Source organism: Vanacampus margaritifer, chromosome 16 (genome assembly GCF_051991255.1).
Source record: "Vanacampus margaritifer isolate UIUO_Vmar chromosome 16, RoL_Vmar_1.0, whole genome shotgun sequence".
NCBI classification, from domain to species: Eukaryota; Metazoa; Chordata; class Actinopteri; order Syngnathiformes; family Syngnathidae; genus Vanacampus; species Vanacampus margaritifer.
Genome location: NC_135447.1, coordinates 15452420 through 15475345, shown reverse-complemented (window position 1 = coordinate 15475345; position 22926 = coordinate 15452420). Strand labels below are relative to the sequence as shown.

Sequence of the window (22926 nt, the reverse complement as noted above, 5' to 3'; positions counted from 1 at the left end):
TGCTAATACAGGTGTGACATCAGCAGCAGCCACATCAAAAGTGGGTTGGGGTACTTTAGAGGCAAGTCTGCCTTCTCAGGCTCACTCGCTCTGATCCAGCCCAACTTTATAGTTCCGTTTTCTGTCGCTGTCTCGCTCACACACACACACTCTCGTACACACACGCGCTCTGGAAAACACACCATGCGTACCTGTCCGGAGTTATTCTCACCCTCCATGTTGGATTTTTCGGACGCATCTGGCTAAAGAAAAAGGGGGTAAAGAAAGAAGAAAAAGAAAGAGAGACAAACAGACGCGTTTCCTTTCTTAGGATATTCGGACCTGCTGCGTGTGGTTTCTTCACAATTATTGTTTGATTTAACGTGGAAAACGGATTGCAGCGGCGAAAAGGGTAAGTTGCAATTTATTGGACAAACTTTGAGAATACTGTTGAACATTGTTGTGTGACCAAATAACTTGAAATGTGCGTAAAAATGGTTGCTACAAACTTCAAGTATATCAATTTTTAACAGCTATTTTTTAATATTTACTGCAGTGCTTGTTGATATGTATGTGTTCAACGGAGGCCAACTAATTTTAGTTAATTAAAAATAGCCTAAACAATCAAAAGTTTATTCAGATACCAAAACGTGTAGTTAATTAACAGCACATACACCAACGCACAAATACTTAAAGATATAAGGATTTTAAGAATGCTGATAACTCAATTTGAATACTTTAATTTGGAATGTGTTACAAAGTTGTTGATTGCAGCCGTCGAAACATCCTGTTGGCGAAACTGGGGATGCAATTTAAATGAATTTGAATGAACGCCGTTAATCTACTTTACATATGGTACCATGCCCCAACATGCATTTCTAACCCACAGTAACAATAATTAACAGCACATACACTAATTAATTTTTTAAATCTATTTATTTCCCCCCATTTTGTTGTTTTAACATGTAATAGTCACGCAGGCAATAACGTGTTTAAATAATCGTATAAAATATATATTTTTTAAACAGCAGTTTCGTTTGTGTTTGTGCCAGTCAGCATTAAAGGCTAATTATCTCCTACCTGTACGTTTTAACGCGCTCACTTAAAGCGCACTTCAAAAAAGATGACTTATCTGCATCTGCGCGTGCTATCAGATGCTGCTGCTGTCCACAGGCTGCGGATTACTGAGCTCACTCACGTGGGCTGCTCCCACTACGGGCGAAATGTTTTTACATGTTTAGTGAAGTGGCGGTAACACCGAGATGAAATGCAGACTGAGAAGATGTGAGCAAATAAAGGAGGAGACTGGCACACTGACTCCCTTTGGATGTCATAACTCATCCAGTCGTGGAGAAAAACTATCAACAATGATAAAAATAAAAAAAAAGTTACAATTATACAATATTTAGCCCGCTTTACCGAGGGTTATTTGTGCAGCAGTAGTTGAGTGTATGAACCTGGCCCAATAACTGTAAAGTGGTAGGTTGAGAGCCACAATGACTACCTTTAAAAAGTACAGCAGCAGAAATTCCACTTTGAACAAGTATAAAATTGGGACTGGCAGGTGCCTATATGAGAAGGTCACTTCAACACCAGCTCCCTTTGGGCATACATGCGTTTGTCCGTGTTGCATACAATAAAACAATGCAAAGAATATCCCCTTCAAACCATGCCTATAGTTATGTACTGGGTTTTCCCAAAATTAACATCTGAATGGAAATGTGTCACACCATTCGAATTTTAAGGTATTTAATGGTTTTGTGTGTGCGTCCACCGCCCCCCCCCCCCTTTTTTTTTTTACATATCGCTGGTGTCAAGCCGAAACCTTGTAAATCACAATTTGGCAAATTTCTTTTATTGCTAAAAAAAAATCTGTACTTTTGATCAGTCCATTGTTCTGAATTATTTACCAATCTAAAGTGTTGTAAATGGCTTTCGTTTTGGATGCTAATGGTTGAACAACCATGCAGCTTTGGGGGTTTCCAGAAAAGTGACCATTTTGGAGGTACAAGGTTTTGACCAGACGCCGGCGATACGTGATTTTACCCTGAGAACACTACTTGTTCAAAGTAAAACTTTATCCACTTTCAAACACCCAACTCATAACTCAATAAAAAAAATATCAAAACCTGCAGCTAAGCTAACAAGATAAGTAAAATCCAGGTGATAGATTTTATTTCCTTACAGTGAGAGATGAGTGCAGAAATTCCTAAACAAGCGTCAGAAATGAGTTTGTGACAGCGGCACATATTAAAAGTCCAGTCCAGGGTGCACACACTGTACACACACCATACACAATGGATGAATGATATTAACAAATAATCTCTACATGATTTTTTTGGGGTTTGGTTTCTATGGAAGAGGATTAGGGCCAGTGAAAAAGGAAAAAAAAAGTTTTCAGGATTCTAACTTTATTTTCAGCATTCTGACTTTAATCTCAGAATTCCGACTTTAAAGTGAGAATTGTCACTTTAATCTCAGAATTCTGATTTTAAAGTGACAATTCTGACTCAGTGACATAGAGCTATGAATTGTGGGGGAAGTCAGAATTCTGAGAATAAAGTCAAAATTCTCACTTTAAAGTCAGAATTCTGAGAATAAAGTCAAAATTCTCACTTTAAAGTCAGAATTCTGTGATTATAGTCAGAATTCTTACTTGACAGTCAGAAAGCTGAGAATAAAGTCCGAATCCTGCCAACCTTATTTTTTCCTCTTCACTGACCCTAATCCTCTTCCGCAGGTTTCACACCCACTGTGATAAATTCAAAAGTGAATTATCTGTAAATTTCCTGTTATTAACTCATTCACTGCCATTGACGGCTATAAACGTCAAAAAATCATTTAAACTATTTCTATTAGTTTAACATTTTTTCCCTCTTTTGTTAACAAGAGTATGAAAACCCAGATTTTTTTTATTGTACATTTAGAACAGATATAACATTTATGATTAATTGTGAGTTAACTATTGAAGTCAAGCAATTAATGAATATTTAACATTTTAATCCCCTGACGTGATTTAAAAAAACAAAAGAAAAAATTAGGGGCATCAGGCGATTAAAATTTTTAATCGTTATTGAATGCATGACTTCAGTAGTTAACTCACGATTAATCACAAATGTTATATCTGTTCTAAATGTACAATTAAAACAATCTAGGTTTCCATACACTTGTTGACAAAAGTGGGGAAAAAAATGTTAAACTAATAGAAATAGTTCAAATGAATTTTTCTATAATTCTATAGCCATCATTGGCAGTGAGTGAGTTAAACTGAGATTAGTTCATGTATACATATTATACAGTTCATACTATCTGAAAGTTATACTCTTTAGGTTTATTTTGTGTGTCAAAGGGTTTTAATTTACTGGAGATTAGTTCCATTTGGTTATTTTTGAATGCTATCCTACAGTTTTAATGTAAATGTTCTCACGAGAGAAGGCAATTCTTTTGTATTCTCTGTCACTCACCATTCCACAATTGCTGTAAAATGTTGCAGGGCTTTCAACTGGAATGAAAATGTTGCTAATGGCACTGAAGAATCGTCTTCTTTTTTATTTATTTTTATTTTTACAATAGGGTTTACTGGACAAGGCCTTGCCATGACGGTGAACCTGTGAGGTCAAGAATCTCAAACCAAGCTTTTGTATTTTGTGCTGGGTGAACCACCGTCACTGTCCAACCATGAGGAGGTGCTCTCACGTTCTGCCTCTCGCTGTGCTCGCCGCTCTGCTGCTGTCTCAGGTCTGCTCCGGCATCAGATGGCTGTAAGTATCCAATTTCAGCCGTCTTTCCAGTCCATCAGTTCACGTGACGTCATGAAATTCAAATGATACGACGTCGGGTGACACTTTTATGCATGTTTCGGTGTTTTATGGAGCGAAGGCCCCGTGGCAGCTTTGAAGTGGGCCCCGGCATTCTTGAAGTTGCTCCTGATGAGGGGGAACGCTTCAGTGGATGCCGTGAAAGGGACGGTAGATTAACGGGCAGTTCCTCTGGCTATGAACGGAAACCTCTTTAATAACTTTGATGCGGCTTCAGTAAACAGAGACAGCGAGGTTCATTTCCAAGCAAGCCGATGAAATTTACCACGGTGTATAATAATAACAGTAATAACTTTAGAAAAGCAAAGATGGAGATGAGTTTGAAGATTTGTGGTCTTGTGCATATTCTTGTGAGGTGAAATGAGAAGAGCGCACTGAATGCAAATCTTTATATGTCGCTGATTTTTATAGTGCAGTCAAAGGCAACAATACCACCAAGAACTAGACAAAGAGCAATTTCTGCAGAAATTGCGTGGGAATGCTGAAAAGCTGAATGCTGTTAGCTGAATGCATGTACTTATGAAGTAAATTGAAAGATAAATTACTAAAGTACTCAAATATGGTCCCGTGGTGGCAGAAATTGCTCTAAGCACTGAGCTAACTTGACTTGTTCAAATTCATGGCTAATGGCGTACTTATTTTGAAAAGTGTCATGCATGCATTTAATCATTTCAGTGAAAACATAATGCATTTCTTGATGTGGTAGTCAGTTGGTTAGCATGTAATCACTTAGCATAATGGCCACGGATATATTTTCAATGTACAGTCAAAGGTGGGATTCGAACCCGTGACTTCCTGGTAACTGAACAATGCACTTTACCAACTGCGCCACTTAGCAGTATCAGAAAGCTGGTAATGATAATAAGTTGTATGTATGGAAAATTTTTAAATATGTCCCATTGAAAATGAATGGGGGAAAAGTTGATATTTAACATTAAATTGTGTGAATACTCTTAAGTAATGTGAAATGAGACGATATATACCCCGGGAGGCGTGAATTTTTGAAACAAGTTGAAATTTGAAAGGTGTAAATCAGAAGTATTATGTGGGAGTCTGTTACACGGCAAAAAATTGTGGAGAATAAAAATCGCAATAACATAGCATTCAGCAATCCCACAATTAAAGCTGCAAGTAGCAATGAACGTCTTGCCCCTTTTTCACGGCAAATCCTCAAAGTCGTCATTTGTCTCCATAGATGGTATAGATGAAAGAGATTTGGTCTGTAACAAATAAGGGTCATTTACTTTCTATTACGTAGACGGTGCATCTGGTAGAACACTCCGCTTTGCTGGGCATAGCAAGTGTGTGTCAAAGTCGGTCTACAGTTCTGCCTTAACTTTTGGCACACTTCCGGAATTTGTTCTAGGTGCAGGCAGAAGTCTGGTGGATGCCATCATATTTTATTCATAAATATGACCACAGTGGGCATCAAACCCTCTGAATTGTTATATCAATCAATTTATTGAACAATTTATTGTTATTATTATCAATATATATTTTTAAATCATCCCACTGGCCGGCATGCCGCTCTGGTGGGGCAGCACATTATTGATCAATATGTGCAGGAGGTCTGTAAGTTGTGCAACGGGTCAAAATTGATCCGTGGTCGGTTCGGATCAGGCCCCACGGTTCGGATCGCGTACGAGCCGCGGAAAAACAAAAACAAAGTGCGCATTCACAGTCGATACTGTTCTGACATGTCAAGGAAGCTGAAACATACTCACCGTAACACGCTAAGCTTAACTTCAAAATAATGTTTACCAAGTACAGAAGTACTGCAAATAGCCTTAGTACACTTTTACTTTGAAGTTGTCTAGCTTGACTTCCCTTTTAGATGTTTCTGTATCGTTTCTGTATTGTAGTTGCAACCAACATCAACACAATCCTTAACTCATGTTCAATCGCTGATTTAAGAAACCCGCTAATTAATTACGCCGTCATTGTATGATCCGGCAAAAGTCTCAGACGTAAGTGGCTAGATTTCAGGAGGCTAGATTTGCACCCTGGACTGCTGAATTTTAAGGCGGGCATGCTTACCAGTGGGCTAAGTTTGTATTTAAAGCAAAAACATGTTTGAAATCAAATAAAAAAATGCCAGTAAAAACAGGAAAACTGTCTATAAAAGATCTTGTTTATTGTATTTTGCAGAGTCTTCATTTACAATCCTTGTTTTTTTTTGTCTAGTGGGGGCACATACAACACATTTTTGCAGATTAAAAAAAAGTTTTTCATTTAGCTCCCATTTGTGTGTTAAATTTGACATTTTTAACTAATACTTACGGAAATTCAAGACAGGAGAAAATACCTAGGAAAAAAACGTTCATATATATATATATTTTTTTACAGTTCTAGCTCTTTTTTTTTTTTTTACAAAAACAAGAAAATAACTTTTTTTTTAGGTACTTTTATTTTTTTAAATAAAAATAAAAACTTTTTATAGGGAGAGTTTTCTGTTTTTAATTGCAGTTTGTTATTTAACTGCAAATATGTTTTCTTTTTTCCACTTAGCTTAGCAGGCTTGGTGGCCCGCTGCTAAGCACATCTGCCTCATAACTCAGTAATCCAGGGTTCAAATACAGCCTCCAGCCTTCCTGTGTGGAGCTTCCATCTTCTCTCTGTGCCTACATACGTTAATTGAACACTCAATTGTCCATTGATTTTTTTTCACCTATATATGTGTGCACTACAATTGTCTGGCAACCAGCTCAGGTTGTACCCTGCAAATTTTGTCTATACTGAATCAGAAATTTAAGTCAAGGTAAAGTAATAAATTTGACTTTAATTAGTTTATTCCAAAATAAAAAAGTTACTTGGCTGTAACTTTTTGATTGGGCTTGGGGAAAATAAATGCATTTGATTTATATTAAATTGAAAATTATGCTTTCAACTAAATCATGAATAGAACGCGAAAAACTAAATAATGTAGCTGTAACAAATTACAGCATTTTCTTCCTTTTTAAATTTTATTTTTGTAGTTTAGTCCAACAAATCACTTTTTTCAGTGGTGTAGTCAGTCAAATTGGGTACAACAGTTCTATAGTGGCGTTTGTTATACATGAATACATTGACCTATATTTATTCAGGTATGGCCAATGAGAACAGATTCGCATTTGGGATGCCGACCTGGATGCAGAAAACAGCGTTTCATGGGGGCGTGGGCGGCCATCTGTCCCTACAGGTTGGGTTGAGGTCACGCTAAAGACATAAATAGTCGTCGCGACACATCAAAATGGGATTGAAGCACGTGCGCCATGCTAAATCTAAACTAAAAGTCTTTTAGTCGTGATGATGTGATGCCAAAGCAGATGCGATAATAAACACCTGTGAGTGACCATGAGCGCCGTGCCGTCACGACGTATCCTTGGGCATAGCCCAGCAGCCCCACGGACACTATAATGTGAAACAGGCCCGTTGCCTGTTTCTCACAAGCGTTGCTCAGAGGTAGCCTCCGCTGCCTGAGGTTTCTCTCCAAATACATTAAACCTAAATACAGTATAGAATATAGTCCAATATGTTCCTCTAATAGCATTTAAATAGACCTTTAACAGTGAAGTGAGGCCAAAGAAGACAAAACCTCCCATTGTGCAAAATGGAAATGGTGAGCAGCAAATGATAGATATGATCTAGCTGGGTTGGAGATGAAATTATTTTGGGTATAAAATATTTTTGGGAACATCTCATAGCCAGTTTTGCTCTGTAACAGAAATGTTCAGAGCCAAGAATGTGTCACATGTGTTTTATGGATCTGCTATTCATTTTCTTCTGGGATTTTCTCAGTGATAAGTTGCTTCTATTCCTGTGATGGATGTCACCTTTACAGTATCCCCTGAAACATTTTCCATTTTCATTTCAATTTGGAGTAGTTCCTGTGCATGACCTCTTTTTTTGTTCCTCTTAACTCCCCAGAGCAATATCACACACACCCAAGACCTTACACATCAACCAGACCCAACACTGTAAGCTGTTGCCCGGCCTGGTGTCCGCCCAGGCTCAGCTGTGCCGCAGCAACATGGAACTCATGCAAACCATCATCCAAGCAGCCCGCGAAGTCAAGAAAACGTGTCAAAAGACATTTGCTGACATGCGCTGGAACTGCTCCTCCATTGAGATCCCAAGCGATTCCTCCAAGTATCTTCCAGACCTTGACCGAGGTACGCGCAGTACAATGTAACGAAAATATAAATGTTCCCCAAAACACTTTGCATTTATGGGAAAGCCTTAGCCAGGAATTGAACCCATCTGTGAGGCAGATGTGCTAACCACTCAACCACTATACTGGCAATCAATCAATCCATTCATTTATGTCTTAATTAAATACACCTCAAGAAGACAGAATAGCGCATTAAAAAAGCTCCTTGGACGAGCTAGACACTGACATAATGTGTTAAAATATGTGTGTACCAGCTGGATTGTAAATGGCACAGGACTTTTTGGGGGGGGAGTATTCCTTATTTAGTTTAAATATACAGATATTGCTGAGTCCCACTAGTCTAAATACGGTATTTTGGTTAATTAATTCAAACCCAAGAATGTATTAAGATGTTTTTTAAAAATACTTTTTAATACTACACTCACAAAAACGTATTTATACATTTTGTTTAATGTTTTTTTATGCTAGAGTACACAGAAGGCGTTGATACAGCAAGAGGTGGCTTAAAGGAATGGTAGTTATTACAAAACAAACGGCCAGCAGGTGGCAGCAGAGTATAAGAGATCAACCAGGGCCATGTTGCAACAAGCTCTTTCCTCCACTGTTTTAAACAGATTTGTGAATAATGATGAAGCTTAGCTATATCCTAATGCTAATTGGTGTAAAACAGAAACAGATACACTTTTTTTTTCCTGATGAAAGAAGAGACACTAATCATTCTTTTGGTAGGTTCCATGTTTTTCTAGCAATAGAACACAATATTCTGTGGGCCTTCCAAAATCTGTCAAAATCCAGTAAAATAGCTGGGAGCTAAGGGGGTTGCCTCAGTGAAAATGGCCGGGAGTGAATGAGATACTAATGGTAATTTTTTTTGTTTTTGGGGGTAAAACTAATTTCAACCCCAAAAAACAACAGCATTTTTGGGGACTGGTCCAACTTAGAATTAAGAAAAATAGCAAGAAAATCCACAAGATAGCGTTAGATAGAGTAAAGACCACAATCACCGAACCCGTGAAATAGTGAGGGAACACGTTATGTAGTCATTTGTAACTATGTATACAGCTGTGGCGTGCCGTCAGGGCCTACGATGCCTTGTCTGAAGGCCTAAACATCAAAAGACCTGACATGAATTTAAAACTTTACTGTTTTACTTACATGTTGGAATAATAGCCAGCAAAATACCTAATATTTCATAAAAAAATGACATCGCCATTGTGTCAAAGGTAAGATTTATTCATTATACGTATGCCTATAGTTAACTGTGGAAGGGCTTAAAATACAAGTTGAATACGCAAGAACGTAAACAAAGCCTGCTAGAAGGCCTTGGCAGAAATTTTGGCAGTTTTAGTCCTCCATAGTCTTGCATCTCGGTTCGATCCCAGTGCAGTGTGACGAGCAAGATAATAAAACTCCAGTTGTTCCTGATGCTGTGTATTCACTTTGATGGCCTTGTAAGTTAAGAAAGCGCTATACAAATGAAGTACCGTTTACCAAGAACACGCTACTTTTATAATATTTTGTTCCGTAAAATTGACACGCAGAGTTTTGTTTATTATACATTGAATCCCGGTCAAATGTACAAGTTCTGTAAAGTTGTTTACATTTGCACTGTATTTTTTTTATTTTTACAAAATTACTCTGGAAACAGCAGCTGCCCCCCGTTAAAACAACAGATTATTATTATTATTATTTTTACAATCACAATGTACAATGGCAAAGACTTAAATTAATGTTGGTTGTGGTCTCATTCACCAGGAACCAGGGAGTCTGCGTTTGTCTATGCCCTTTCTGCTGCCACCATTAGCCACACCATCGCAAGGGCGTGCACCTCCGGAGATTTGCGTCTGTGCTCGTGCGGTCCCATTCCGGCTGAGATCCCAGAGCCTGGCTATCGCTGGGGGGGCTGCGCTGACAACCTGCACTTTGGGTTGATCATGGGTTCCAAGTTTGCAGATGCTCCCATGAAGATGAAACGTGCAGGCTCCCATGCTAACAAACTAATGCACCTACACAACAGTGAAGTCGGTAGGCAGGTAAGCTGATGTGGTCCTTTCGTTTTTGATCTATTGCAGAAGTGGCAAATCTAAGTCCAGAAAGTAAAAACCCTGCCACAGTTTGGCTTTAGCACCTTGTGCTAGCTAGCTAGCTCCCCAGCTGGTAACTGAGCACCGGGGGAGCTAAAGCCCCTTGTGCTAGCTAGCTAGCTCCCTAGCAGGTAACTGAGTACTGGGGGAGCTAACCAGGGATTTTGCTAGCTAGCACCCCTGCCACAGTTTGGCTCTGGCCCCTTGTGCTAGCTAGCTAGCTCCTTAGCAGGTAACTGAGCACCGAGGGAGCTAGCTATGAAGCTTGCTAGCTAGCCCCCCTGCCACAGTTTGGCATTAGCCCCATGTGTTAGCTAGCTAGCTCCCTAGTAGATAACTGAGCACCGAGGGAGCTTAGGGAGCTTACTAGCTAGCAAGCACCCCTGCCACAATTTGGCTTTAGCCCCTTGTGCTAGCTAGCTAGCTCCCTAGCAGGTTTTTTATTTATTTATTTTCTTAGCTCCCTAGCAGGTAACTGAGCACCAGGGGAGCTAGCGAGGGAGCTTGCTAGCTAGCACACCTGTCACAGTTTGGCTTTAGCCTCTTGTGCTAGCTATCTAGCTAGCACCCCTGTCACAGTTTGGCTTTAGCCCCTTGTGCTAGCTAGCTAGCTAGCTCCCTAGGAGGTAACTGAGCACCGGGGAAGCTTAGGGAGCTTGCTAGCTAGCACCTGGGGCTAAAGCCAATTTTGGCCATTTTGAACTCATGACTGCCATTGACGGCTATAGAAGTCAAATATTATTTTTAACTGGGCCGGCCCTGGCACATGTTCTCTGTTGACAGGTATTAAGAGAGGCGGTGGTGATGAAGTGTAAATGTCATGGCGTATCCGGCTCCTGCTCCATAAGGACCTGCTGGCGAGGCCTTCAGGATCTGAGAGAGGTCGCCATGGACCTGAAGACCAAGTACTTGTCGGCTACCAAGGTGGTTCACAGACCCATGGGGACACGCAAGCAACTGGTGCCCAAAGACATTGACATCAGGCCCGTGAGGGAGAACGAGCTGGTCTATCTGCAGAGTTCTCCGGACTTCTGCACCAAGAATGACAAACATGGTTCAGTTGGCACACAGGACAGGTGAGGCTGCATTTTACAATATTGTGCTAAGATTGCTGCTATAGAAGGAAACCAGATCCATCAACTATGTAGCCATTCAACACACCTTTAGCGAAAATATCTACAATGTTACTACAAATATGATGTAGCCTATAATGGAATGTTTAAAAATGTTCGATACACGCTCTTGTTGCTTCACGACTTATTTGCTGTCTATTCTGAAGTTGACTAATGGGCCGCTCCTTTAAAGGGAAAAAGTTAAGCAAGTAGTGCTGTCACTATCGAATATTTTTAGAATCGATTATTCAATCGATTAATCGACTAATCAGATTCATTTTAATTTTGCATTAATGTGTATTACAAAAGTATTTTTCCCCAGATTACTGTTTGTTAACCGGTGATTGGTGGTTATTTCGTACTTCGTATTTGTATTAAAAAAAAGAGGTAAAAGTAAAAACAGGTTTTTGCAAATATCTTATTTTTATTAAACACAGAAGAGCACAGAAATCTTCTTTCACTATAAATCTGCATCATTATTATTATTATTATTATTATCATTATTATTGTTATTATTACATAAATCAGTGAACAATTAATGTTGATATACTGAAAATCAGAGGATTTGGACAATTTTATGTAAAAAAAAATGGCTCCAAGCGATTACTTAATTATTGAAATAGTTGTTGGTTAATTTGATAATCGGTTACTTGTCGATTAATCTTGACAGCGCTATAAGCGAGGTTACTATATGTTGATTGTTTCAAATTACTGTCAATTGTAAATAAATTAGTGGGCCACTACTTCTAAATTGTGGGCCAGTATCGGGAAAAAAATGAGAAAAGGATAAATACATAATACTCGTGTTTCACATTTGTATATAGTGATGAAAAAAAAAAGACAATATTTTGGGGGATTTTATTTGTTCGTTTTTTTCTGGATTCCTCCCCCCATATTTTTTTAAGTTTTCGTCTAAAACCAACTGTTGTACACAAACGCATAGAAACGGGAAAGAAAAAAAGACATTATCTAGGCAACTCAGCAAAATGTTGCTTTTTATTTCATGAAACCCTGACTGACTGTGGGTGTTATGATTTAAAAAAAAGTCTTCTCAGCCATACTATATTTATAGCCAAGGCAGACCTCACAACCTCTCAATTACAAGGCGTCCACATGCATGCATGCATGTGCACGTGTGTGATCTTATGGCCTCCCTTGTGTAAGTCATTTTGTTACCCTGGCCAACTAAATGACAAAGTTGTGGATCCACCCCTGGTTACTTCGGTGTAACCAAGCGAAGCAAGAATCCAAGAAGTACGATGTGGTTCATTATGCATTTTTGCAAATGGCCACAAAATTTAATTCCAAATGAACTTTTTCGCACATTTGTTGGTGGTGGTACCAGCTGTGGTAATACATCACAAGGAATTTACACCATTTGGTTTTTGGATAACGTCTGCATACAGCATTGCTTAGCTCCTTGAAGAATTCTCATTAAATTTGCGATTTAGTGTCTGGCTGTTATAATGTCACACTATTTATTTTTGGGGTGGGAATCTTTGTCTTACGATTCGATTCGATTCAGAATCGATTTTCGATTCAGAACAAATTTTTATTCAAAATGATTTGATTTGACAATGATTTCTACTTCAATGTATAGATGTAAAAAGAATTGTCACGATATACTCCAGTCTGCCTCGCTAATGCTAATTAGCGCGCTACTCGCTGCACTTTTATCACTCAAAAGAACGGCTATTCATTCAAAACAATTCAGGAATGTATACAGAGAAGCATCTTAACATTACTCACCAGCATATGCTCTTCCTACGCTGCAAACAAACAACTTTTATTGGCATAACTTGATCGTGACTTTTTCCTTCTACTCTCTAATGTGGCTACAACTTAAATGTGTATCAGAACGCGAGGAACCACACTGCCCCTAAGTGGCCAAATTGTGTACAACATGAACAGCGCTCCCAATAAAGGCACACACAAACAAGGGCAAGACAGTATAAAATAGGGATAGACCGATTATCAGCCGTGCCGATTATCGGTGCAGATAATTGGTATTTTGAGAAATATCGGCATCGGCCTTTTTCCAAATTTGAAGGCCGATTAAGCTGGCATCTCACTGAGCGGTAAATGTTCGAACATATTCAGGCAATTTTTCACTGTATGAACCTTGAAGAAAACCCCAAATTAGCTACATTCGCATACATTTGTCGCTCAGTCAGATACAGGGAACTTTTCATTTATGGATCTATTTAAATTTCCACTTTATAAAAAATTATGCTGACACTAGGAACTCCCTACACTTTTTATAAAAACAAAAAACAAAAAAAAAGTAAATTGTTGAAATGTTGGACAACTTTATTTGCAATAGAAAACTTCAGGGAACAAATTACTTATTTTTTTAATTTAACTTAACACATGCTGATGACTCTGGAAGATCCCTGCAATTTTTGTTATAATTTTTAAACAAATCTGTCAATTCTTTATATGTTTAAAATTAAAAGAATAAAAATTTTGTATTTTTTTATTTCGACACAAAAATTTTTTGTCTTTTACTGCAAATGATTATCGGCTTCCTTGACTACCAATAATCAGTATCGGTTTATCACTAGTATAAAACAATTTAAACAAAATTGATTTTTGGACATTTAAAATCGATTCTGAATCGTACTTAACAAGAATCGCGATTCTTATGAGAATCAATTTTTTGGGGCACACCCCTACTATTTATGTAGCTGGCGTAGTCATTGGTATTTTGCCAACATAAAGTGGAAAGGCAAGCACAATCAGAGTTAACCAATCATTCTGTAACATGGCAAGTTGAACTAAATGGCACTTTGCGAAGTGAATTTTGCCACTGTGTGAAAACGTGGCTTAACACAGCTCATAGAATAGAAGAATGGCAAAGCCACACAGCAGCAAATAGGAAACGAGCAATCCTGACTGTCAACTCATCCAGGATGTTGACTTTAGGAAAGTGATGTCCTGCCCGGTGGCACAGTTGAGTTAGCGGGCTTGGGTGATAACAACCTGAGTACTCTGTCTGTGGCTTGTCTGAGCACGTGTCCCTGAAGAAGGCCACTGTGACTGGGATCCTTGTGCTTTTATCTCAAACGGTGACTAATGCACTTATTCTTGGGCCCGGGAGAACTCGAGCAGTTATCAAGTGAAGGGGCGCTCACAGATTTGGAAGCATTTGAAGGGTTCTCCTTGATAAAGGTTAGCCGACAGCATTTTTGCTCACGCCGACTGTGGACTGTGTGTGGCACTCATGGCGTGTGAGAATTTAGCAGGCAGCAAGGAGTCTTTTTGTCTGAGGGTCTTACTCACGCTGAGATCTGGCTAGGCAGTGTCATCAGGAAAATATGCAACATTATCTTTTCAACTTATTGAATTTCCCACTTTTCCTGAAATGTATTTCGGAGAAGAATTTGGCCGGTTTGAATTGCATGACACCGGAGGCACATTTGAAGAATAACAAGCGCAGTTGCAGGAGTTTCTCCTCAAATCGACCGATTTGCGTGTGAATGCTGAGATGTTGGCCATGAGCCAAAATGCAGAGGAAATAAAGCAAAGACTGTAGCGCTGTGACACCATAGCATGTATTAAGTTAATCCAAAGTGACTATATTACGTTTTAATTCATTACGAGTTCATTAAACTAAATATATTAACTTCGGAGTCATTTAATTAATCGTTAATTAATTAATCAATTCAATCCACACGATTGTATGAAGTAAATCCAAAGTGATATATTAAGTTAATCCAAAGTAAATATGTTAAGTTTAATTGATTATGAGTTCATTAAACTAAATATATTAACTTTAGATTAATTTAATTAATCGTTAATTAAATAATGAATTCAATCCACACGATTGAATGAAGTAAATCCAAAGTGATATATTAAGTTAATCCAAAGTAAATATGTTAAATTTAATTAATTATGAGTTCATTAAACTAAATATATTAACTTTGGATTAATTTAATTAATCGTTAATTAATTAATGAATTCAATTCACACGATTGAATGAAGTAAATCCAAAGTAAATATATTAAATTAATCCAAAGTAAATATATTAAGTTTGATTAATTATGAGCTCATTAAACTAAATATATTAATTTTGGATTAATTTAATGAATCGTTAATGAATTAATTAATTCACACCACACGATTGAATGAAGTAAATCCAAAGTGATATATTAAGTTAATCCAAAGTAAATATGTTAAGTTTAATTAATTATGAGTTCATTAAACTAAATATATTAACTTTAGATTAACTCTTTCACTGCCAGACGTTTTCCGAAACGGGTTGTCCCCACTGCCAGCCGATTTAAGCATTTTGAGTGATCTTTCAAGGTCCACAGAAAATGTTGTGTTTGGACTATGGAAACACACATACTACCAAATGAAAGAGTGGACTCTCATCTTTCATCAGAAAAAAAAGTTTGTTTCTAGCTTATTCCGTTCTTCAGTAATCAACAATAGAAAATGGTAACTTTCACCGAAATTCTCTGTTTTGAAAAAAAGTGGAGAAAAACGGCTTTTTGTGAAACGATGTTATTTCATGCACTTGAGTGAATTGTACACTTCTTTTTGTCCATGAATGATGCCACAAACACCTAAATAGTGCTTTACTTCTATAAAACAGTACCACCAACAATGAAAAAGTATTTTTTTATAACAAAAAAAACTGTTTATTTACATAGAAAACTAACAATTTGACAAACTATTTACAAAGGTGTACAACAGTGCATGTGTGATTATTTACAATTGTGTGGATGTTTGAACTACATAAATTTTACTTTTGTGTGGTAAACAGTGTAACACTCGCCTGCGTGCAAGGGGACACTGCAAGATTTGCACCACAGCCTTGTCTCACTGCGAATGCCCCTTCACATGCAGACCCGACACCTTCTTGCTGGCTTTTTTTTCCGGGAAGTAGCAGGCATGTGTTCCAGCGTGTGTTTGGCCATGTTACCATCAAGTCGGCTTTCAGGATCAAAATACGGTGACCTAGTATTTTGTCTGGCTTCCTCATGCTCTTCCATCCCAACTTCCTCCTGGTCTTGTGGCAACAGCCACCCTCTCACCACCTGCTGGATGAACTCCAAAAAAGGTTGACTCGTCCCATTTTTTTTTTTGTACAATATGTAAGCATTGAACATGCATATTTGGAAAAGATAGGCAACAAACTTTTTGTGCCACTTCAACATTTTCCGTGTGAATGGGTGGTACGAGATGTTTTGATCCATCTTGTCCACTCCATTCATCTTGGAATTGTAGTCCACAACACAAATTGGTTTTTCGAAAGGCACTTTTTTTTTTGTGCCTTCCGCCACACCTCAACTGTCCGCATTTCATCTTTGTGAAACGTTGTCACCATCCTCAACAAACGTTTGTCCTGCCATGCCACAATTAAAACATTTGTGTTGTGCCTTACCAGTTTCCCCCCCACCCCAAGGCCAGTGTTGGTTAGGCACGTTATCTCACTGGGTTCACCCCTGTTCTTCCTCAGCGTTCCACAAACATTGGTGCGCGCTGCCAGGAGACGTTCACACAAAGCAATAGAGTTATAAAAATTGTCCATGAATAGTGTGTACCCATTTCCTGGCAGACGATCCAGTAAGTTGAACACTGTATCGGGGAGAGAACAACTAATGCCAACATAGGGTTGCATATTGAAACAATAGCCGGTTTGGGAGTCACACAAAATGTATGATTTGATCCCATATTTGACCGGCTTTTGGGGGTTGTACACTTTGAACGAAAGACGTCCCTGGAAACTCATCATTCCCTCATCAATACAAATATTCCTGCCCGGTTGAAACAGTTCCTTGAACTTGTTTACAACGTGATTGAACACAGGACGAATTTTAAATAGTTTGTCGTCTGAACTGTGTGCCGTCTCGTTGTCGTTGAAGTGCAGGAAACTCCACATGAGCTGGAAGCGGTTTCGAGGCATTGCGCGACTGAAGAATGGTGTCGTCTCTATTTCGTCCTGAGTCCAATACATTTCGATACTGGGCTTGTTTATATACCCAGTAAGGAATTGGAGTGCAAAAAACGTTTTGAGCTCAGACACAGACACTGGCTTCCAAGCACGACTCCTGCAGTGTGGCAGACTTTCAGCCCGTTTTTGCATTGACTGACGTGCAAATAAGTTTGTCTGATCAGCAATGTGCTGCAGAAGTTCGTCTGTGATGAAGAGCTGCAGGAAGTCAACTGGCCGGGTTGAATTTAGCTCTGCTGCGGCACCTCTTGGTCCTGGCTCCACAGTGAAGGGGAAGGAGTTTGGCTGCCAGCCTGCTTCATGCCAGCCAGATTTTTGGGGATCTGCAAATATACATTTCAATATCATATAATATTCATTTTAGATCAGTGTAATGCAATATATATATATAAATATATATATTTACGTTTTTTCTTGGATCCACTGGTTGATGGACCTTTATTCTGCTCACTCTGAGGAGCGTCACTCTGAGCTGCAGCTGAAAGAAATATATACAATTACAATAATATCGAAAGAGCGTTTTCTTTTGTTGTTGCGGTGTATTGAAAACACTTTTTTTATACCTCTCTTTGTCGTCTTTGCAGTGGGACGTCGCTGTGAGCACGATCCACGATCTATGAATGCACATTCACGTTACACGAGGTGCTAGCAGCGTGCTAGAAAAGTATCTCATAGCAAGTTTGTGCTTACCTTCGACGTCTTCTGCGGATGAAATACTGTCCGAATCACTTTCTCCGTGGTCAGACTGTACCCACTCCTCCGAAGAATATCCATCGGACTCAGGATACTCTTCGTCGTCGTCCGATTGAACGTCCTCGTGCGGAGAAGTGCTCGGTCGTGCACCACGTTTTCCGGCGCTAGCACCGCTAGCCTCCGAGGCTTTAACACGCGGTCGAAGCTGCCGCCGCGTCAACGCTGCAACTTCGGCATCAACCTCATTGTCGCCATCATCATCACCTTCGTCGGATTGAACGTCCTCGCGTGCAGAAGTGCTCGGTCGTGCACGACGTTTTCCGGCGCTAGCACCGCTAGCCTCTGAGGCCTGAGGACGTGAACGAAGCTGCCGCCGCGTCAACGCTGCAGCTTCGGCGTCAACCTCCTTATCACCATCATCATCGCGGTCATCATAATGGTGCACTTTAGCACTGGTTGATGCTTCTCCTTTTCCAAAAAATCGATCAAGCGTGGTCTGCTTCTTACCGTCGGTCGCCATTTTTCGTCTCTCCTCAACTCTCGTCTACTCCTCGACGCTCTAGCCCCGCCTGGCCTTTTATACTACTGACGCCCACCCGATCTTGTCAAAAGAGAGTCATCGCTGCCCTCTAGGGGCCAAAAATAGTCCTTAGGCACAACAAACAGACTTGAAACTTTGACCAGACATGCGGGAGTGTTTCCTCTACCCGTTTCAAAAAAAAAAAAAAAAATCATTGGATGACGTCTTTTGACGTCATTGGCAGTGAAGCGTAGGTTTTTACTTGACGTCTTTAAACGTCAGTGGCAGTGAAAGAGTTAATTTAATTAATCATTAATTAAATAATGAATTCAATCCACACGATTGAATTAAGTAAATCCAAAGTGATATGTTAAATTAATCCAAAGTAAATATGTTAAATTTAATTAATTATGAGTTCATTAAACTAAATATACCAATTTTGGATTAATTTAATTAATCATTAGTTAATTAATTAATTCAATCCACACAATTGAATGAAGTAAATCTAAAGTGATATATTAAATTAATCCAACGTAAATATGTTAAGTTTAATTAATTATGAGTTCATTAAACTAAATATATTAACTTTGGATTAATTTAATTAATCGTTAATTAATTAATGAATTAAATCCACACGATTGAATTACGTAAATCCTAAGTAAATATATTAAATTAATCCAAAGTAAATATATTAAGTTTGATCAATTATGAGCTCATTAAACTAAATATATTAATTTTGTATTAATTTAATGAATCGTTAATTAATTAAATCCACACGATTGAATGAAGTAAATCCAAAGTGATATATTAAATTAATCTAAAGGAAATATGTTAAGTTTAATTAATTATGAGTTCATTAAACGTACGCAATATATTCATTTTGGATGAATTTAATTACAGTTTTACTTTTACTAAACACTTTTGACATTGGTCAACATTCATTACTATTTATTGATGGATATCATACGACCTTCGAGAAGTGACGTTGTTAGTGTACTGATTCATGTAGTTGACTTTGGTGCAAGTCCATCATAAGCGTTCTATTTACGAGTTGCATAAAGAATGTTAAAATTGCAGTTTGCTCTGTTGGGGCCAATATTTGACTCGGTCCCCACGCTACACTGGGGCATCCACACAGCTTATGATCCATCCGCTTGTACTCATTCGGATCACGGTTGAATTGGAGCGTATCCCAGATGGCTTTGAGTCAGCCAATCATAGCACAGTAAATTATGTTTTGAACTGGTAAAAGTCATGCATCGTATGAACGTCATCCGGCCACTTTACAGATAAACAGCAGCCATGCTTCATGTCAAGGACACTCAGTGGATGCAATTTCTGCGGGCTGATATCTCTCTCAGCAGACACATGAGTATGCAACATTAACGCATTGGCCAAATCACGAGGCACTCGGTTTTGCGGGCCGTGAGAGGGAACACTCGGGCCATCGGTAAAGGGAAACTTTGAAAACTTTTCCTTATATCACCACTGATTTGTCACTCACTGGTGGTCACTTAAAGTTGGTCACTTTATCAGTCTTGACACTTGAATTGACCTCCTGTCTATATTCTTAGCCCTGACATTCACAAGACCTGCAAGCAATAGGAACTCTTTATATAGTTTGTGTTTTCATGGAGGACAAATTTAGTATAGTATGCATCAGTGATTAGAAATGAAGCTTGAGTTGAGTCAAAAAATTATTAAAATCCGATGTTGAGAAATGATCTCACAGTGTAGATGTGTCAGTCCTGTTGCAATGCTGCACTTTTATGGAGGACCAAAACGGCCCAAATTGAGAATAAATAAATAACTAAAAGTGAAAATAAAAACAGGATATAAAAAATGTCATTCCAAAATTAAATACAAAAAATAAATATAAATGGATATATATATATATATATCCATGAATAAATAAATAAATAAAAGTAAAAATAAATACAAAAATAAAAATGAGATGACATTTTTTCAAATAAATATAAAAATAAATGTCAACAGCGGAGCCCAACCTAAGACGCGCTTAGGACCGCCCCCTCATTTGAATAGCATTTCGTCCTGTCACAGCGTCTGCAGCATGAAATAGATAAATGTGAGAGCAGAGAGTTTTCATTTATTGATTGATGTTTATTTTTTTAAATATATTTATTTTTGTATTTATTTCAACATTTATTTTTATTTTTTGAATCTTGTTTTTTATTTTTGTATTTATTTTTTACTTTTATTTGTGTATATATATACATATATATACATATATATATATATATATATTTATTTATTTATTTTTAGTTAGTTATTTTTAGTATTTTAGCTTTATTTTTGAATAATATTTTTTATATCCATTTTTATTTTCACTTTTATTCATGTATTTATTTATTTAGTCATTTATTTATTTAAAATGTTGGCAGTTTTGGTCCTCCATACACTTTCACTTCAGATGTATCATCGTGAGACCTTGCTTGAATCTTTTTTCTTCCAAGAACGTGTGGGTGTTCCTATTTCCCAGCTCCCAACAACGTCATAAACCTGCCTTTCACTCTCCTGCCGCCACCATTTACTTAAGCGCCCCTCTCGTCATGCTGCTCATTAACACTCTGCCGTCATAAAAACGGTCGCATAATGTGGTAAGGGCAAACTTAAGGGAAGGGGCAGGCCTGTGTATTCAGTGTGATTTATGACGGGGCTGTTTGCTGCCTATTCAAAAGTCCATTGGTTCCCAAAAGCATCCGAGGCATCCAAGAAGAAGCGACAAAGGAAAATGAGAGAAAAATGAGGGGCACATGGGTCGGTCAAGAATATTTAAAGGATCATTGTGGGCTTTTCTCAGCCTCTGAGTTTGTCCAGGCCGCTGGATGAAATGTTTAGAATGAAGCCATTACCCTAATTGTCTCTTGCGGGAAAACCAAACTGGAAACAGGTTGTCTTTCAAACAACGGGCTGCTCACTCAATCTTCTCACTTTATTTATGCTAATTGCAGGCAGTGCAACAAAACGTCAGCTGGCAGCGACAGCTGTGACTTGATGTGCTGCGGCCGTGGCTACAACCCGTACACGGAGAAGCTGGTGGAACGCTGCCATTGCAAGTATCACTGGTGCTGCTACGTCACCTGCAAGAAGTGTGAGAGGATCGTGGAGAGATACGTCTGCAAATGAGACCATCGGCTGTACCGGGCGAAAAGCACTACAGTACCCAGAAGGCAGACTTTTGCCTTCAGCTTTAGCATGCGTATTTCACCATCAAGTGTCATTATCACTTTAGTATCCATTTTCTAAACTGCCGCTTTGGTTTCTGCTGGACATGGAAAGTGACGACAGTTTATGTGAAGACCGCCGTCCTCCTGGGAAGTTTTTTTTTTATTGTTAATGACCATGAATTCCCCCAATGTGGACGAGGAAAGTCTATTTTATTATAGCTCTAATAAAAAGTAATAACGTTGGATTTTAAAGCTGGAGGAGACGGATGGTGGTGTCTCTCTCTAGACAGAGATCTGTGGACTTGTGGGACTTTTTAAGATACAGTTGATACTTTTTCCTTATGCATCAATGGACTTGACAGGAAAAGCAAACAAAGGGAACCTAAAGTACTTTTTCAAACACGGAACGTTTTGGACTTTGGACCCGCACGCTCACAAGTTCTGTGTGTATTTTCAGCATGACTTTATCCCTGTGGACTGAAAAAAAAAGGATAAAGTACTTGCTGATTAATCATCCTTTACATCTTGACATCCAGTCAGTCAATATATTCTATTTTTAAGAGCATTATGAACTCGTGGATATTGTAAACCACTTTTGTGTGGATGTACATAATCTTATTTTGTATACTGAAATAAAGATAAGTATTTATAAAATTGTGATTTTTTTTTGCCATGACTTCCACATTCATAATTAACTCATTCAAACCCAAAAATATATAAATAAATATGTTTTTTTCATACTTTGTCATTCACTCCCAAAAACGTGTTTATACGTTTTTGTAAATGTTTGTTTTTCTATGCTAGAGAATACAGGAGGCTTTGATGCAGCTTCTGACCTGAAGAGGTTACTTAAAGCAATGGTAATTATTAAAAAAAAAAAAAAAACACCAGCGGGTGCTAGCAGAGAATGAGAGATCAACCAGGGCCATGTTGCAACAAGCTCTTTTTGACAGTGTTTTCAACAGGTTTGTGACTAATGATGAAACTTAGCTATATTCTATTGCTAATTGCTGCAAAACGGAAACAGATACAAATATACTTTTTTTTCCCTGACTAAAGAACATACTCTAATCTCCATGTTTTTATAGCAATAGAACAGAATATTCTGTGGAACTTGCAAAATCAGTCAAACAGCCTGGAACGAAGGGGGTTGCTTCAATGAAAATGTCTGGGAGTAAATGAGTTAATGATTGTGTCCAACTGTCTTTTTTGCTGTCTGCATTAACATGACATAGTAAGTAGATGGACACTTTTACTAAAAATAAAGATAGACATTCACTAGTAGAGAGCAAAAAAAATGTGTTGCGATCTTATTGGTTAAAAAAAATTCTGGTCTCCTGTAATCCTTCATATTTAAACAATGGATAATTATAATAGAAGTTAAGGAAATCCAAAAAAGCTAACAAAACCTTATGTCATT

The 22926-nt window shown here is 38.3% G+C and overlaps 2 protein-coding genes across 2 annotated transcripts; one reads left to right on the top strand and one right to left on the bottom strand.

Moving 5' to 3' along the window:
- Window positions 1–104: 104 nt before the first annotated feature.
- wnt11 (wingless-type MMTV integration site family, member 11) lies at window positions 105–22160 on the top strand. The gene is made up of 6 exons (XM_077547529.1): window positions 105–391; window positions 3553–3740; window positions 7704–7948; window positions 9703–9980; window positions 10815–11107; window positions 21291–22160. Exons 2-6 carry the CDS (start codon window positions 3658–3660, stop codon window positions 21463–21465), a joined length of 1074 nt encoding a protein of 357 aa, XP_077403655.1. The 5' UTR covers window positions 105–391; window positions 3553–3657; the 3' UTR covers window positions 21466–22160.
- On the bottom strand, window positions 14336–18497 carry LOC144036039 (uncharacterized). The gene is made up of 5 exons (XM_077546295.1): window positions 17796–18497; window positions 17669–17719; window positions 17512–17583; window positions 17319–17428; window positions 14336–14437 (listed from the first exon to the last, which is right to left on the bottom strand). Exons 1-5 carry the CDS (start codon window positions 18316–18318, stop codon window positions 14336–14338), a joined length of 858 nt encoding a protein of 285 aa, XP_077402421.1. The 5' UTR covers window positions 18319–18497.
- Window positions 22161–22926: the final 766 nt, after the last annotated feature.

Bases quoted from the DNA above. Each gene is read 5' to 3' on its own strand.
- wnt11 (XM_077547529.1), top strand. From the start codon at position 3,658: ATGAGGAGGTGCTCTCACGTTCTGCCTCTCGCTGTGCTCGCCGCTCTG. The intron at 7,949-9,702 runs GTACGCGCAGTA...CTCATTCACCAG, and splicing joins TCTTCCAGACCTTGACCGAG to GAACCAGGGAGTCTGCGTTT. The intron at 11,108-21,290 runs GTGAGGCTGCAT...TGCTAATTGCAG, and splicing joins TCAGTTGGCACACAGGACAG to GCAGTGCAACAAAACGTCAG.
- LOC144036039 (XM_077546295.1), bottom strand. From the start codon at position 18,318: ATGGCGACCGACGGTAAGAAGCAGACCACGCTTGATCGATTTTTTGGA. The intron at 17,720-17,795 runs GTAAGCACAAAC...GTGCATTCATAG, and splicing joins ATCCGCAGAAGACGTCGAAG to ATCGTGGATCGTGCTCACAG. The intron at 17,584-17,668 runs GTATAAAAAAAG...TATTTCTTTCAG, and splicing joins TGCAAAGACGACAAAGAGAG to CTGCAGCTCAGAGTGACGCT.